We start from the raw sequence: 17,347 nt of genomic DNA on the forward strand, positions 1-17,347 counted from the left end.
AAAATCCTTTACATTTGTTTGTGCTTTGCTAGCTATGATTGGCAAAGGCAAGGCTGATGACATTAGATTTTCATTTCAGCTTATAATTAAATTGTTACTTTGATGCAACTTAAGTTAAATTTATTTAACTTTAAAATAATGCAAAGTATGACTGCTCAGTGCAGAAGGAAACCCCACTGTTAGGACAACAACATAATTTAGTTCCCATTCTAGTGCTGCACTTGGGTTTTGGTACAATTTATGGGAGAACGATCACCAGTAAAAACCAGATGGTCTGGGGACCGATAAAGCAAAGCGGACACCACATGGCAGGGCTCCTCTCACTACCTGTCTGACAAATGTTAAGGATGAAATCGTGGCACAGCTGAACTCAACCGGAGTTCTGCCACTGAACTGACCACGGCCAGAACCTCATCCTTGAGGGTTACGAGGCATCCGTACGCTCACTTGCATGGCAGCAAATTCCTACCAAGGCTTCTGCAACCAAGTGTCATTTTAACTGAATTACTCGGAGTGATAACATAACACACATACATTACTACAGCCTGGTCTTCTGCTGCAGGTATGTAAAGACAAAAACTGGCCTAATGCAACAAACTGCATTGCTTACTGCCCATTAGTTTCCCTGAGATAGTCAGCAAACCACCAGAAATGAAAACAGGGCAATAGGACTCTATTTCTTCAGCTCAGTTCAGCGTAAAGAAAGCAGAGCAGTAGCATCATCAAATATTCTTCCATGTAACTATCAAACACATTGCCCTAACAGAAGCATAAGAACAAAGCATCAGATTCTTCAAACACCAATCAAAATAAGCTCTCTGGCTATGTTCTTAAGCCTTAATTGGCATTTCAAATTGGCAATTGCACACAAAACACTTCAGTATAACAAATTATTCCCTCTCTACTAATCCATTGGTGACCTACATAAGATGTGACTGTAAAGAACAAGATTTACTGGCATATAAAAATCTAGTTCAAGTAGTAATGTTGGTCATTTTTAGACACTCTCAATTCTACACTAACATTTCCAGTTCTGTTTCCTCTACGCAGCACGCATAATAAAGGTATCACACGAGCTGAAGATTTGTGTCAGATACTTGGATGTCTGGGAGGCCTTCGCCTACCTCCTTTGGTGTGAAATATTTACACCACAGCACAGGGAAGAGACTTGGCTGTCCTCATTAATGTATTCACTGAGTAATCCCCTACTAGAAACCACCGTATCAGAGCGAGATGCATACATCCAGATTCTTCTTCACTCCTCACTAGGGGCTATGCCTACTATATTCTATATGCAAAACACATTTAATTCCTTTCAAATTGCCAAGAATTGCATCTGCAATATAAGTAATATCTGTTCATTACTGCATAATAGCTTTAATAAGCAAAAAACTCAAGCACACTGGAACTACATTAGCACTGTGCTATCAATATGCACTATCAATTAGCACTGTGTGCTAATGTTGTTATGAATCCACAGACTATGATACTTAATCTCTCCTTTAGAAGAGACTGCAAATTTCCTCCATCTCAATGTCAGCAAGTCTTCTGAAATAATACACAGAAATTAAAAGAAACTGAGATGCAGGACCATATTATTTTGAATACTTGAGCAATATTTAAAAATAATATAATTGTTTTTGTTTGTTTGTTTTTCTTTTAAGACCTGTTCCACTTTAGCCAAAGCAATATTTGTCAGCTAGATTATTTGCTACACTTGGTGTGCTTGCAGCTGGTAGTTGCAAATAAATCTGAATTCAGATTTCAAGATCGAGGAATTTCTGGCCCACAACAAGCTAAAATAAAGCAGTCCATTAGGACTCCTTCATAAATAAAAGCTAAAAAAACATCTGTTTGGCAACAGCAACAACAATACATGCTACGATTTGTGAGAATAGGACATAACTGCAAGTAGCCAACAGTTTGTCTTACCTATGCAGAATAAACTCAGAAGTTTCAGTATTATACTCACAGCGAATTCCGTAAATCATGAGAGGATCAAGCTGCTTCTTCCCATGCTTCCCCTGGCCCGAAAGGTTGGAGATGGCCTGAATTTCCCGATGGAAGAGATAATCGAGCAACGTCAGTGCCATCTTCTCGGCTGTGCGGCAGTTCGTGCTGATGTGCAGCATGTCAGCAGGGGTGATGGGGCAACGGACCCGCATCTCAGGATTGTTTTCATCTCCGAGCCATGTCCCGTTGGGGTAATCCTCTAGAAACAGAGATTGTGGAAATTCTAATTGTGGCACAGAATGAAACAGTCAAGTTCAAGTTACAGCCAACATTTCTTAATTTATCATGAGCTCTTTCAATTTTCTTCGTAGTCACCACAAGCTTCTTTCAAATCTACAATGACTGATAGGCTCACAAGATTAGCTGTGAGTAAAAAGTTATTCTTAAATCCACATCAACAGTGACCAAAAGCAATTGCCATTAACATTCTGGCCTACAGAAAGAACTGGTGCAATTAGTCCCAATGTCTAACTCACTCTCAGGTATCTTTTTAAAGTGTCTGATATTAGAAGCTAACAGCTAAAAGAGCACATTGTATTCACAATGTTCTCATTCTTTAACAAGTTAGTCATCTCCTAAATCCGAAGATTACTGTAACCCCATAACATTCTCAAAGTATAGCTAATTTCAACAAGCTAGCAGCTTTGAACCACATTTCTCCCCAAAAGCATCAGATAAAAGTCAGATTAACCGAGATTATAAATTTAAGAAGTTACAATCAATGGCGAGCAGTAATTTTTTTGATCACTTACAAAGAGAGTATTTTAAGCAAAAGCAATCATTCAAAACGTAGCCAGAGATCCCAACCACAATTTTGTTTTTCATTTAAATTTACTGGCCAGTAGTCTATATTATTTCCAAAACACACAGCTTACCATGGAACAGTCCCAGCATAAAGATAATGAATCAATCACTAGTCATCTCCCAAGTGCATCTTTCCTTCTAGTCAACGATGAGATCATTAGCAGCACAATATATTTAATTTTTACTCACTGCCAGAACTACACTTCTCTCTGGGTGTACACACATACACACTTATCTATATATATCTCTCCAGAAGATTTTTGAGTTTGCCCCAGTGACTCAGTTTGGGGCGGGGGGGAATCTATTTATTTTTAGAGAAAAACTTTTATTAATCTTTGGTGGTAATGCCAAAAGTTAGTGGATTCAAGACTAACCAGGAACTAGAATAGAGCTCATAAAGATAATCCATCACTAATGGAGTGCAGAATGCAACACACAACACAGAATGATACGCTTATTCCAAATAAAAACAGAATTTCCAGTACAAATCTTGACACTGCTAATAGGACTGGGAAGAACAACATCCAGTACACTATTTCAGTGTTCACTGACACAGACCATTTGGATTTGATTTCTACATTTGCTCTTTGTGGAGTAAAACACAAAACTTCCCGACTTCGGAGTCGCTCAGTCCTTCCACACCAGAGCTTTATAGAATTTTCTTGCCATTTCACTACCTTCAGAATGGTAAAAATGTGAAAAGAAAAAAAGAACACATTCAATTCCATTATTTATCTTTCAGGAAATGCCTTTAAAGTGGAGTTTTATGGTATATACAATGTCACAAGTTCCCATTTTCCATAACCTTTCTAGTCACTTAGAAGTGACACAATTCCAACAGATGAGCCCTTTTCATATTGAACAGGACGCCCAAGCAATCAGCATCTTTGTTTCCAAGAGCAGGTATAGGTTAAGCAGCCTACATTGTACTAGACTACAAGCCAAAAATATGCAGTAAAATATAACATAAAAGCAACTCGAACACAAAGAACACTTTTTCAACATGACCTTCGGGTGGAGTCATACCACATGTTGGACGCAAGTTTATTGCAATGAATAATGACAGTAGGAAGCAAATGTTGGATTATGCAATACCGACGTATCACTGAAAATAACAGATTGTCAGCTGCAATAATGTGTAAGAAAAAATATTTATGACTGATACATGTAGCAGCTAGTCCCTCAAACTTTTTTTCTGTTGAAATCAGAACTTAATGCTGTTCTGGATATATTTTTATACACTTGCACTTTTATATATATGTGCATATATATATATATATATATATGTATAAAAAACTTGTACCACCCTTTTTATTCTCAACTATGTGATAGGGCACACTAGTGGTTTTCTGTTCACAGTACCAGGTGCCATCTGAAGAACAAGGTGGTTCCCATTAATTACAATTTGTTTTGAATGCCACTGTGTCTGGCCTCACCACAAGTCTGGTTAACATTATCAGGGAAAATAACATTCTGCTCCTGAAGACAAATTGACCGTTTGATAAAAATTTGGACAGAGCTGGCAAGCAAAGATGTCACTGGATAGAGGTGAAAGTTTTTCAAAAAAAAAAAAAAACAAAAAAAAAACTGGGAAGCCTGCATAAAAGATTGTACTTGCCATCAAAATCTTACTACCTTACCAATTCACGCACTTACTATTAGTTATAAGTTACTAATACTTACGGAACACCTTTCATTTGCAATCCTGTTTAACGAATGCTATCAACCTACATGAACCAAAGATTTTGCTAAATAATCAGTTGGTTTTTTTTGTTCTGTTGTATTTTTTACTGGCGCCAAGTCCAGAACATACTGTTTTTACCACACGCAACCATCCTTTTTTTTTGCTAGCAGCCTGGAAAAAAAGACACTATCTTGTTATTCGGACCTACGAATACAGGCTCCACATGAAATTCTCTCCTGTATTTCAATCCTGCTTCAAAAGCCTCAACTGAAAGCTCCCTTTTGCCTCTACATCCTGCAGCAGAAATACGTTATCTTTTTAAAAAAAAAAAAAAGCTTGTGTGAAATTACCAGTGTTCTTTACACATATCTACTCATTGTTTACTCCAACTCTTCGATTCAGCCCAAACTAAACCAGTTTGAATGTCATGTTAACTCATTTTCCTATGTTAGAGTGCAGTCCTCTAAATGAAATTCTTTCTGTCAAACTGACTTGTGAAACAATAGCAAAATGCTGATGGTAAGGAGAGACTGATGATTCAGAAGAGCGTGGTAACCTAACAAAAAATTCTGACTACTATATGTATGTGCAGTCTTTTCCCCACCTCCCTCCTTCACATACATTTTAGGTCGCATATACAAATATATAAGTAACCATCGCCCAAGCCTTAAAAGCTGAGATTCAGATCGCTTTACAATCTTTTTTTTTTTTTTTTTTTTTTAACTGGTGGAACTTGCATGTAAAGTTAAACATGGTTCTGCTGTCTCACTGCAGCTACCTGAGGGCACAAAAGCTAAAATACTCTTTATCATATACGAAATTATTATTCATACCAAGCTGTCAAGACATCTGGCACTTGGCATACAAGTATGATGAGATTGACACCAAAAATAATGGGGAGAAGAGGAAGTACAGTGCCAGTTATGAGGGAGGCAGAACCACTCCGAACAAGCGGAGTGGTACAGGAGAAGAGAGACTGAATAGGGAAAGAGACAAAAAGACATGGAGTTTGATGGAAGTTCGCTCTGAGCAATTATTTAGTATATAAAAATACTATTGATTAAAGCGATGCCATTTGAAGCTTATAGCACTCAAACCTCCTTTTATGTTTACTGCCATGGTTCTTTAAGTGAATTACCAGGCATTATATTAAATATCCAGATAGAATCTAGACGAGTCAGGTTATTTAGTACATGCACTGTAAGGGTCAGATACCGAGTCAGGACTCCACAAGGCACTGTACAACCACACACAGCACTACAGCTGCTTCTACTCTTTAGAGACTACCAAAAGGCAAATAACATATGAAGAGCTGGGGAGGAAGAATACAGTCAAATAATACATTTTTCTTAAAAATCATCAAGCATAAATGCACACGTTCATCTGCACACCAGTATAAACATACCCCTTTTTGTTTTGCCCTGCAGCATTTTTCTTCCACTTATTTTCCTAATGGCCTCGTTACCCCACTTAAACTCCGGCATTCAAGATGCACGCCGGAAAGGAGCTACACTTTGTGCCTATGTGCTATGAGGAAAGGTACCTCGCATTTCTGTATGCCACATATTGTACCATCCAAGAAGTGGCTCTTGATCGTTTCTACTTCAAGTGTTAAAAGTCCTGATGTTTCTATCTGATTTGCTCTCTGTACTCAGAAATTCATTTCAATGACAGACAATCTAAGTTTCTAACTCCTTTTCACTGTTTTTCCAAGATCTGAAAATTTGCCTTTATCTCCGTTCTGCTGAATCCAGACTAGTTTGCTTTTCAATGCCATTTTCAAATTATTATTTTTTTTTTACTGTATTAAGTCCATTTCTTTTATCTCACAACACAGCTGACCATTCCCGTAGTTTCAGCAAGCACTTGTGAGGAGATGAGAGGGAGGAGGCTGGGGCTGCTACGCAAACAAGCACCATTACGGAAACAGTACAAGGGAGCTTTAAGGTTAGTATCAAAAACCCTATGTCCAAAGAACAATAGCCAGACAAGAGTCACTGTGGATTTCGGGCTTGCTTTATGTGTGTTTTCCCATGTCAGGAGGTGGCAGACCCTTCACTGTTACTCACGTCTTTCCACTGGGACACGTTCCCCTAGTCCGACACAGGAGCACTAGTGGTAAGACAAGAAGCAAAGCTAGGCTCCGCTCTCTCACTAGGTGTTGTCAATCATTCCTTTAAAACAAAGAAAGACAAAATAAAACACCTGCCCACATAAATATTTGAATTAACACGTTCCATTCTTCGGCGTAGCTGTGTTTATTTTACTAGCAAGGCCGGGTGCAAGCCTCGCATTTGTAGCAGAGAAAAAATGACTCTACTGCAGTAGAAAGGCAGAAAAAATGACAACCTCAAAACAAAAATAAACCCATTTCTAGAGAAATTAAGTAATATTTTGGCTGATGTGCAGAAGACTCAGCATCTTTTTAAATAAACTTTTGTCAATTAGATTGAGTCATTTGCCCCTGCAAGAGTTCATGGGGTAGTGATTAACTGAGAGAATACAGAGCACAGACTTTATTAACTAATGATCGTTAGTTAAAAGCAGGTTTAGGCAATAGAGTGACAATCATGCTATATGGTAAAATTCAAATCTACCTCTGTGACTTATAGCTTGTACTAAAAAAAGGTAAAAGAGCTAACTTTAAAGCTACGCTCACCAAAATCTCAGCACAAAGAGCAGCTGAGACACTGGGCTGTGGCAATAAGCAGGGTGCAACACATGCAACCGTGTTACATCTGAAAGCCCAGGTATAAAACTGGAGTTCTTCACCCAACTTTTCACAATGGAAACATAAGAAAAATTTAGCCGGAAGAATCTCACACATGGCACAAAGGGTTTGGTTAACAGAGACACAGTTCCAGTTAGCCTCTAACCGTTTCTGGTTGGAGGAGTGGCATGCTATGCCATGACAGAGTCTGAAAATACATCCTGCACTCATGTTTTCTTCTGTTTTCTTTGATACACAACACACAGCAAGGAAGCACATACCTGTGCATGTAATACCAAAGCATGCTTGTCTCAGCAAGTGCTATGGTGTGCACAGAAGCCTCAGCCTAACATCAGTGAAATTACTCGTTCGTTAAAAACAAGGCCTCAATTTTAGTATATGGTTAAATCTGAGACAGAATTACGAGATAAACTTACTGTATAGCTCATGGAAGGCCAGAGAATTTATTTAACAGAAGTAGAAAGTACGGACTAAGTGATCAGCTGTCATTTAAAATGATCAGCTAAAAAAAAAAATGGGATAAAATTGAGGAAATTTAAATCCATGGATTTAGAAGTTGGTTTTAAACACTTAGAGAAAGCGTTTCATGTCAGCAAATCATATCTAATTTAGTTTCCCCACTTTGTTCGTTGCCTCTTTGCTATATTTAACTTCACACAGGGGACCAGAGTGTTAATGCCAAACATCACCAAGAGAGACACCTGAAAGAAACCACGATTCATGTGGTTGCTCCCAACAATCCTAAAAATCAAAGCAATTCAATTTCTATAGTTTTCTTTGGCTTTAGAAAGTCACTGAAGTTCTTAAGATCTGATCAGTGTCTTCACACCAGCAATATATAATATTGTTTTAAGGTGTTACACGTTTGCTCTGAAAACTCATTCCCATTGTCTGTATCTGGTCATAAGGAGCCCAGCAGGAAGAGCAGAAGTGCTGCAAGTGATAATATAAAATACAGGATTTGATCTTAACATTGAACTGAAAATCCCATTGACTGATTAGTCTTGGCCACTTAAAAGTAGCTGTTTGGAATCACACTTGGAAACGTGTGAGCTCTATTTAACACTACTACTGTAAAATAACTATTGTAAAATAACCGCTTCACACGCAAAGTTGAAGAGACAGATTGTGACTAAACCATTTTCTTTGGAAAAAAAACATTCATCCTTTAATTAGCACACTGTGTAGACCAGTCTTCCCTTCTCCAAAAATATGTTTACATTCTACTTCTAATTTTTGGATGGTCTTAAAATGCACTAAAAGAATGTCAAGAAAGCAGATATGATACAAAACTATCACATATGGTGCCAAACATCTTATGTCCGTTTACCACGTGCAAAGTTCACTGAACCAAATGCTAAATGAATGGATCTTGCTGTTTTATTTATATCAGTTAAAAACAGCTTTCAAGGAGCTGCTTAAGAGCTTTTTACATACTTGGACAGTGTGTTTCACATGCTAAGGACAGTATGTTTCTTTCTTAGTAATTTCAAAGTCTTGGCTTTAGCTTAGACATTTCAAGTAAGATTTGCTTTTAAGGCAGCATAGTAATGCTGAATGGGGCATTCTTATGCTACAAAGATGAGAGGTCCTACTTTCTTTCATATTAAAAATAGGACAGTAACTCTATTGTCAAAGAAACAGATTTAAAAGGATAACATAATGCGAATTGATGTTTCAGCAACAGATGCTCCCCTTGTCTGTACAGTAGGTCACAGACCAGATATTTTAAATGTTACCATACTCTGAATACGTAAAAGAAAAATACTATTATAATATTCCTTAAACCTTGAAAACCCTTATATCTTGAAAGCAATGTATAGCATTAACCAAAATAATGCTCTCATCCTAACTCCTGGAGACAGGTGTGCAAGTATAGAATAATCAGTGCCTTCAGATAGCTTATTATCAGAAGTATTTAACATTTGAGCTTTGTTGCTAGACTGAAACAGCTGTTTAAGTTACCATTTTTTCTGTACATAAAATGCAAAAAAAAATTACGAAAAAATACAATTTCTGTTTATACCAGTATTCTAATGGGAAATTTTGAAGAGCAAGTTCTTGCAACGTTAGCCAAAGTAAAATTCAAAACCTTCAGAGGAAACAGAAAACCATCCAAGCACCACAAAACTAATTTATTGAGAAAATTAGTAAATACTTTTGGACATTATCCATTCTTTGCTTTCTGCTGTTTGCACAGATTTAGTAAAATAGCAAAACTACTATTTAGCACAAGCTCAAGAGTTATCAGAAAGAGCTCTTCACAAACTGCTAAGTGTGATCTTTCATGTATGAATACCATGCAGTTCAAATCAGAAATCACAAGTAAGCAATGACCACACTTTGACCGTTTCCTATAAATCCAAGTGCGCAATACTCTTAAATCACAAACAATTGTTGTGGAAGGTACTATGTAAGTTTAAAAAAAAAAAAAAACACAACCCTGAAATTTTATAATCCCAGAGTAATGCGTAGATTACAGAGGTGCATGGGTAACATGCAGATGGTAGGCACCAACAAAAGAGAGGTAACAGTACAGCGATACCTTACCCATTGCTAAGTTTTCTGTAAATACCATGGGGAAAAGGCAATGTTACGAATAACTACTGTGGACAGTAATGCATATATAGCTATAATGAGCTCCTCCTAAGGAAGAGAAGTGAAGAAAAAACAAAGTCTTTCTAAGAACATTGTGAGAACAGTCCGTCATCTACAATTGAGCAAGTGAGAGTAACCCTACACCATGACTGGGAGATGGCAAAACAAGGCCCTCCTTCATAACTAGAGTGCCACGGAGCGGCACAGGATGCAAGATGATGTCGGGGTTAAAATGACAAGTTTGGAAAATCATATTTGTAACAGCTTTCTGAATATAAGGCCAGAGAGGAGGCCGTTCGGTAAGTAAGATGGGAGGTAACCAGAACTTTGGAAAAGCAACTGTTATTTCCACCTCAGATGTTACCTATTAAAGAACATGAAAGGTTCCATTTAAGTGTTGATCATTTGAAAATTCTACTCTCCATTCTTTACACAGCTTACTTGCTCATACTTACTCAATCTTGCTTTTCTTCACCTAATGTTAACAGTCTGCAGTTAAAAACTTCAGATAAATATATTTGAGAATGTCAGAATATTTTTTAACAGATTTGTGGTGAGTATGAAAGTGCACATGGCTGCCAGGTTATAGCTTAGTCAACTGAAAACCAACCCTTGACAGGATTACTGCCACATACCAGTACTAGAAAATTCATTAAAATCAGAAAATAATATAGGTACTTAATATCAGAGGTTTAAAACTTCTGTAATTTAAAACTACTGTGGATCTAATGTTCTTCTTGGTATTAGTTTCTGCGGTAGAAGACAAAAATCCAGAAGAACGCAACAGTATTGGAACCAAAGTTTTCATGAAGAGAGACTATACATGAGGCCTTACTTACCACATAATCACCAGTACTGATACCTTCAAGAAATACGAAGACCTAAAGAATCTATTCACAACATAAGTTCTGTGTAAGAACACGAAATATCAGTTGTAGCATTTTAGGTTGGTGAAATCCAATCCAGAGTCTCTACAGACCTTTATAAATGGACAAGAATTCTAGAAAGCACAGAAGAATAGTCTCTCTCAAAGTAACGAACACTTTGAACTTTCCCTTCTATTTACCACCCTCGTTATGAAGGAAGTACAACATCTGAAAACTGAAGAGGCAAATAGGAAAATAGTGTCACCACATCATTAAATCACACGACAAATTCCCATCCAAGCATTCAAAAAAAAAGTCAGCATGTTTAGTGCATAAAAGTTAATGGCTCTCCCACTCCAAAACTTCATCAATGAACTTAATGAAATCACTTCCTCTATTTTCACTTTCCATAATTCATAGTAAATTGGAGGGTGCCTATGGCCTAAGTCACACAATTTGGCCTGCCTGAGAAGCATCACCTCCATTCCAATCACAGCAAAACAGATGGATAAACTATTTAACACACACAACTAAATGATTATAAACACAAATAGACAAACACGTTTGTTTTTTTAAACAGTTCCTTAAGATCTACAACAGCTGATTACAAAAACAGCATGCGCAGAGACACAAAGCCCAAATGATGATGTTTTTAAAATGTTCTTCATTAATCAGCTGCTCATTGTTTTTAAGCCTAATTAGAAAACTCAAGATACAAAGAGCACAACTTTGTTTAAACTGGGAATAAGCTGTATCAAAAACTACAGTGAAAACACATTCATGTCAAAATTCACTGCACTTTCAAAAAGAGCAAAATACACATCCATCAGTTGTTGACAGTTCCTTGAAACAATTCTTAGTGATACATGTTTGTTTCTTATTCCATTAAACGAGAAAGATGTTTAATCCATGCCGGGAACAAAAAGTTAGGACAATGAACAAGAAAACTTCCCTAAATTTTTAAACACAGGTTTCCTCCAGATTGAAGAAAAACCCTACAGTACCTCAGGAAACATAGAATGAAAATGATCGTTTTCGCTACTTACATTGTTTTCATCTACGAAGTCTTTTCAGAAAGCCAACCTCTGTCCAAGTTGTTAGAAGATACTTGCACAGTAAAGTATTTTGTTTAGAAGATTGATGTGTCATGCTATAACTCATATTTGGTTTTATTTTTTCCTCCAGAAAACATTTATGCTAAAGCAGAGATGTTCATGTATTTAGAAAATGGCTATTACACAAAAGACTTCTAAGAAACATGGGAACACCACCAAGAATTGGGCCCCATGCTTCTGTATTAATTAGTTATATTGCCTTTCTATTCCTGAAAAAATAAGATTTTCTAAACTACCAAACGAGATTAAATGCTTTTTGAAAACAGCCAGCAGAGAGCAAATGATGCATTTATATAAATCTATTAACTAAATTCTGAAAATACCCACAGGTTAATGCCACGTTCAAGGTCAGCTAAAGACACTCTATAAATATAGCTTCGTTTTGCTTTCTAGACACAAGACAACAAGTGGGATTCGTACTGAGAAAAGGGCTGAAGTACGCCATTCTCATCCCCTCGTATTTTAGGACCAATTGAGATTCCTTTGAGCAACCCAAAGGCATTCAGAATTCTTTCCCAGACAATGAAAGCAAACTGATGGGTGCTGTAACTTTTGCCTTTTACTGCTGAAGAAAACAAGTCTGCACAACAGACCTATTATTCTTCATCACTTCCTTTATTAATAATTTAATTTGTGACATACTGCAGGCTAGTTTGCTTAGCATTCCTTCTGTGCAAGCAGTCCTCTCTCATCTTCGAGAGGGCAAGAAGAGGTAAGTGTGGGGGATTACTAATCTGATTTCTCAAAGCATTCATCAATCTCAGAGAGGTTTCTAATGGATGACTGTTCTAAAGGTCTGAAGAAAAATCAGATCTGAAGACTTTAATGGATTAGCTGTTTCTGCAAAATTTACATATACAACAATCGTATAAAACACTAACATCACATTTGTCTGTGCAAATCTGTGCCAAACAACCAAGTCAAAAAGGGCATTATAAAACAAATACCCTCCTAATGTTAGAAACTTTGCTCCTGACATAGCTGACGCAGAGCTGTATGAAATATTAACAGACTCCACAAAGAGTACATTTCATATAAGAGCCCTGCCATTCAGGCATGAAGGTACCAAGTACACTCAGTTTCCACTTGGGATATTCATTTGCTGAATAAAATTACTTGAACATTCCTCAAATCTTCCTTATTTTAAATCTAAGTCAACACAGGCAGTGTAAAGTACGATTATCCACATGAAAGTTGCAAAGTATTTTCCTTCTCTAGAAGCATACGGTTTTCAACCTCACACAGCTTTAAAGCTACAAAAATAAACCTTAAAGAACAGTTCTGCTATAAATACTGAGCTATACATATGCTTTATAGTGCTACAAATACAGCATATTCCGATGTTGCTGTGAATATCGGATTTCTCTCAGAAATCCATCAGATTTCATTAAAATTTCACTAAGTACATTTCCAGGAAAACAAAAATCTTGATAAATACTTACTTCAATTTCCATTAAAATAATAGAGGATAATAATTTGCATTACCTTGAGCAGTATCTGCACCATAATAATTTCATCATTTATATTTGTGCTATTCATCCTCCCTATCAGTCATATTAAAGCAGCAAAAAATAAAAAATAAAAAAATTTGAAAACCTACTTATTCATCCTTCTCTTTGCCTCCTCCAAAGAAATATATAATGTGCTTTACTGGTCCCATTACTGGCACTCAAGCACAGAAAGCAACAACTATTTCCGAAGATCTCAGTAAGCATGCCTTGCAGCCAGCTCCTATAACCAGAGTGTTCTGAATTTACGTTCCACAAACTAAGGAACAATGCAAGGAATAGTTAGATAAAATAGACAAAACAAAGAGGGTCAAAGAACCAAAAATATTGCTAGTAATGTCTTCTGACTGCTGCTTCCACTTGACTAGTACAACTCACACCTTCCCCACACTGGTTTCACCAATTTGGGAGAAAATAGGTAACTAAAAGACAGCTTGTAAAAATGAACATTTTAGGATTTCCCAGTTATCAGACATCGATCAAAACTTGACCACAGAGAACTTCCAACTATTCCCTAAGCCTATGAAGCAGATAATTTAGACTAAATCCATCTGATTGCAGAAAGCACAGAATAAATTTCTTCATGTGATATGTTCAAATTAATTGTAAAACAATTTATCATAAGTTCTTTTCATCTAAAATTCAGTGTCTCTTATCCCATCTTGTTTGTGACTGAAACATACCAAGTAACATTCATTTCAGTATTTCCAACCACTTTTAAGGAAATATCTTTATGAGGTTAATCTAAATTTTTTAGATTTCACTAAACGTGATTTCTGTGTCCAAAGTCCTAAAGTAGAAGTTTCAGAAAAGAACGGATACTACACACTATCCTGTTGAGTATTCATATGAATTTCCTTATAAAAATTGTTTACAGTTGCTAAAATAACTGCTTTACATTAGTAAGAATTATAAGAGTAGACTTGTATTACAAGTTACAGGAGCAGATGGACTAGTAGGTACTATTTCCCAGAGAAGGCATTTGTTTTTCTGTAACGACATGGTGTTAGGAAATCCTACAAGGCTGCATGTCTTAATTAGAAGGGTTTAAAATACAAAGCTACGCTGCTATAGTGAGGCAAACTTATTTTAATTTTACAAGTGATTTTAATTAACTATTCTGCTTATAAAGCTGGTATAAATATATATATATATATATATATATATAAATTCAGTTTATTAGTCAGTCCTATCTAATGCTTGTTGTACTGCCTACCCACGCAAGGTTGGATTTGTGATGCAATCTCTGAAACTCCCAGTTGAATCTTAGTTCGTTCCCCCACCACACTGACTTTGCTCAAGTAGCCTTATACTTAGATAAGCATACCTTCAGAGTTCAGTGTAATAAGGGTCACATTGTTCCCGATACTTTGGCTTCCTAATTGTCCGCTGTTGGAAACTGAGTCACTGGCCTCAGAGCCACTCTCTCCGTCTTCATTGTGACTGTCATCATGCCCTGGGACTTTCACCACTATTGTGTTCTGCCTACGTCCAGGAACAGCACTATGGAAAAAAAAAAAAGTATGTGACTTCGGGAAAACATAATCCTTGATCAGGAAAGAAATCATTATAAGGGAATTAAAAACACTATCTGACAAAATTAATTGTATTATAAAAGAGTATTCCTTTAGCAAGCCTTCTCCTGTTTATAACTATGGCCTATCCAAAAAAATAAAATTGAAGGAAAATAACAGAAAAAAAGTTTTAGGTGCACCATCAATAGAAATTGATGCAAATTGATGCAAATTGTCCCAGCCCCGTGTGCAAAAGTTAATCCAATAGTTAAAACAAACATATTATTTAAGAAAATTGTCTAACCAGGATCTCCAGTTCCACCTAATTTAAAATTTCCTTTAGATAGTGCAAAATTTAACAAGCCTCACTCAGCTGCTGTGCATTCTTTATTCAGTTGGTTAGAAACAGGATATTGGTACATCCTCAAGTGATTATGTGTCCATGTAAAAAAATATGTAGCTATAGGCACTCTTTCAGTTGTCAGCTCTCAACTAACACTGAACTAATCCCAGATCCTCCAAAATGTTCTCTGCACATCAACAGTGAAGCATTGCTCTGTATCTTTACTGCTGATACGGGGTCTCCCCAGGCAGCACTGTCAGCGGGATGCATTCAATTAGAACCTGAATTTATTCTATTTCCACCACCACCATTGCTTAAAACATTCCTCATTTTCCCTTGGAATTGCTGCAGACTGCTACTGATCTGTCAAAGGAGGGAGTGAAGGGAGAGAATTCCCATAACTCCTCCCTACAAAGAGCAGTAGAGGGAAATGGAGTTATTTAGCCTAGAGAAAAGGAAGCTCAGAGGAGACCTTATCACTCTCTACAACCACCTCATCCACAAGACTTGGCAGGGATAGGTTAATGGTTGGACTTGATGATCTCGGAGGTCTTTTCCAACCTATGATACTAACTTGCTAAGGATATTGTCCAGAGAATCCGTTGCTCTGCTCAATGGCTCTTCCTGCCCGACCATCTTGGCTACGATTGAATTCTGCCGGTCGTTGTTCAGTATTACTGTGGTCTGGGGGACAACACTACAAGACAAAAATCAGAGAGGAAAATGGAATGTAAAGGAGAAAACCTTTTAAATAATACATTAACACAGTCTTATTGTTCACATAGCCTACTTAAAGAACAAGGTTTAGAGGCAGTCTCTGTTTTTCTCCCAGCACCGTGGTTATGTATCAAATGCTAAAGCTGGTAATCCATCGCATTTGACATCTGTATCACTTTAAGTACTCATAATTCTTTCAGAGGACGGACAGCTTCAATGGAATTATAAAAAGTCAATGACCCCTGGAAAAGTGATAAAGAATTCATCAACTCGAGATACACAGGAGGAAGGCTGCAAACTACAGCTTCAAAGAGCCACCAAATTCTTCTTTTCAAAAGTCTGAAAGTGAGCATTTTTACATATACTAAAGCCAACTTACACAGTAATGCAGCATTTTTAGTGGGATAATTCCTAGAAAAAATGTGAAAGTATTTATTGCATAATCAGATAACAAGCTTAGTGTAAAAGCAGTATTGTTTGCCAGGGCTGGGGGCCTTGGGAGGCTTGGAAGAGAGGGTGGCACTGGGGGCATCAGAGCAGAACAAGGACAGACTGTAACTTTAAATAATTACAAGACTAAATATTTCTTGTGTGCATTTCACATACAAAAGAAAAAAAAATCTAAAACAAACAACAGAAAAGCAGTTAGTGTGTGAAGCAGGGAGAAACCAAAATGCCTTCCCTATCACACGTGATGACAATGCAAAATAAAATAACCAGAGAAGCGTTGTACACAGAAAAAGCAGTAAGCCTACAATATAAGAAAAAGTAAATACAAAGTAAATAATTGTTTTCAGCGTGCAGTTTAGCGTTTAATTTGGTTTCAGGGATTACCACTATTATTCCCACATCACTACTCTAAGACATCGTTTTGATATTTAAGACTGTTTTTACTGTGGTCATGGTAAACTTACAGAGAGAAAGAACGTAGAACAAAAATTTGCATTTTAGTGACAGAGGCAGCTTTCTTCTTTCTCTTTGCTTCACACAGTAAATAGTCCGCTAGTGTTTTTGCTGGTCCAACATCTCAAACAGAACCGATGGGCATTTATTTTTCTTAACTGTATTCCTTGGCTAATTGTCAAAACGCAAATACGAAAGACAAATTGAACAAATCTGATGACAGCAACTCTGTTTATTTCAGCTGCAACAGAGCGCCTGCTTGCATGAATATTCATGGGTCTACATAAGACTAAGCGCTACAATATCCATCACTAAGGACCTACAGAAAAGAAACTGTCATAAGAGATAACAATTAATGGATCTCAGCTTTGGCTCAGCTAAAATGGCTAACCATGGTTTTTATGGATACAAAAAGTCCAAGGGCCTTACTGCTCTGCTCCCCTCTTCCGGAAATTCTATCTGTTGCTAGTAACAAATGGGATTCCTTATGGAGTGCCAATGATCTGTTGGACTGCAAACCTCGTGAAGCTCTGGAAGATGTTTGTCTAATC

General features: G+C 37.0%; 1 protein-coding gene across 2 annotated transcripts in view; it reads right to left on the reverse strand.

The window, feature by feature from the left end:
* The window catches only part of BANP (BTG3 associated nuclear protein), a 145,815-nt gene that overhangs the window by 95,557 nt on the left and 32,911 nt on the right, over positions 1 to 17,347 (reverse strand). For both annotated transcript variants that reach the window (XM_035566269.2, XM_035566268.2), the window contains exons 5-7: positions 15,751 to 15,873; positions 14,647 to 14,822; positions 1,973 to 2,212 (exon numbers count right to left, since the gene is read on the reverse strand). In XM_035566269.2, the coding sequence (XP_035422162.1) occupies positions 1,973 to 2,212; positions 14,647 to 14,822; positions 15,751 to 15,873 (539 nt within the window). The remainder of the gene's footprint in view (positions 1 to 1,972; positions 2,213 to 14,646; positions 14,823 to 15,750; positions 15,874 to 17,347) is intronic.

This window comes from Cygnus atratus, chromosome 12 (assembly GCF_013377495.2).
Source record: "Cygnus atratus isolate AKBS03 ecotype Queensland, Australia chromosome 12, CAtr_DNAZoo_HiC_assembly, whole genome shotgun sequence".
In the NCBI taxonomy this organism is placed as follows: Eukaryota; Metazoa; Chordata; class Aves; order Anseriformes; family Anatidae; genus Cygnus; species Cygnus atratus.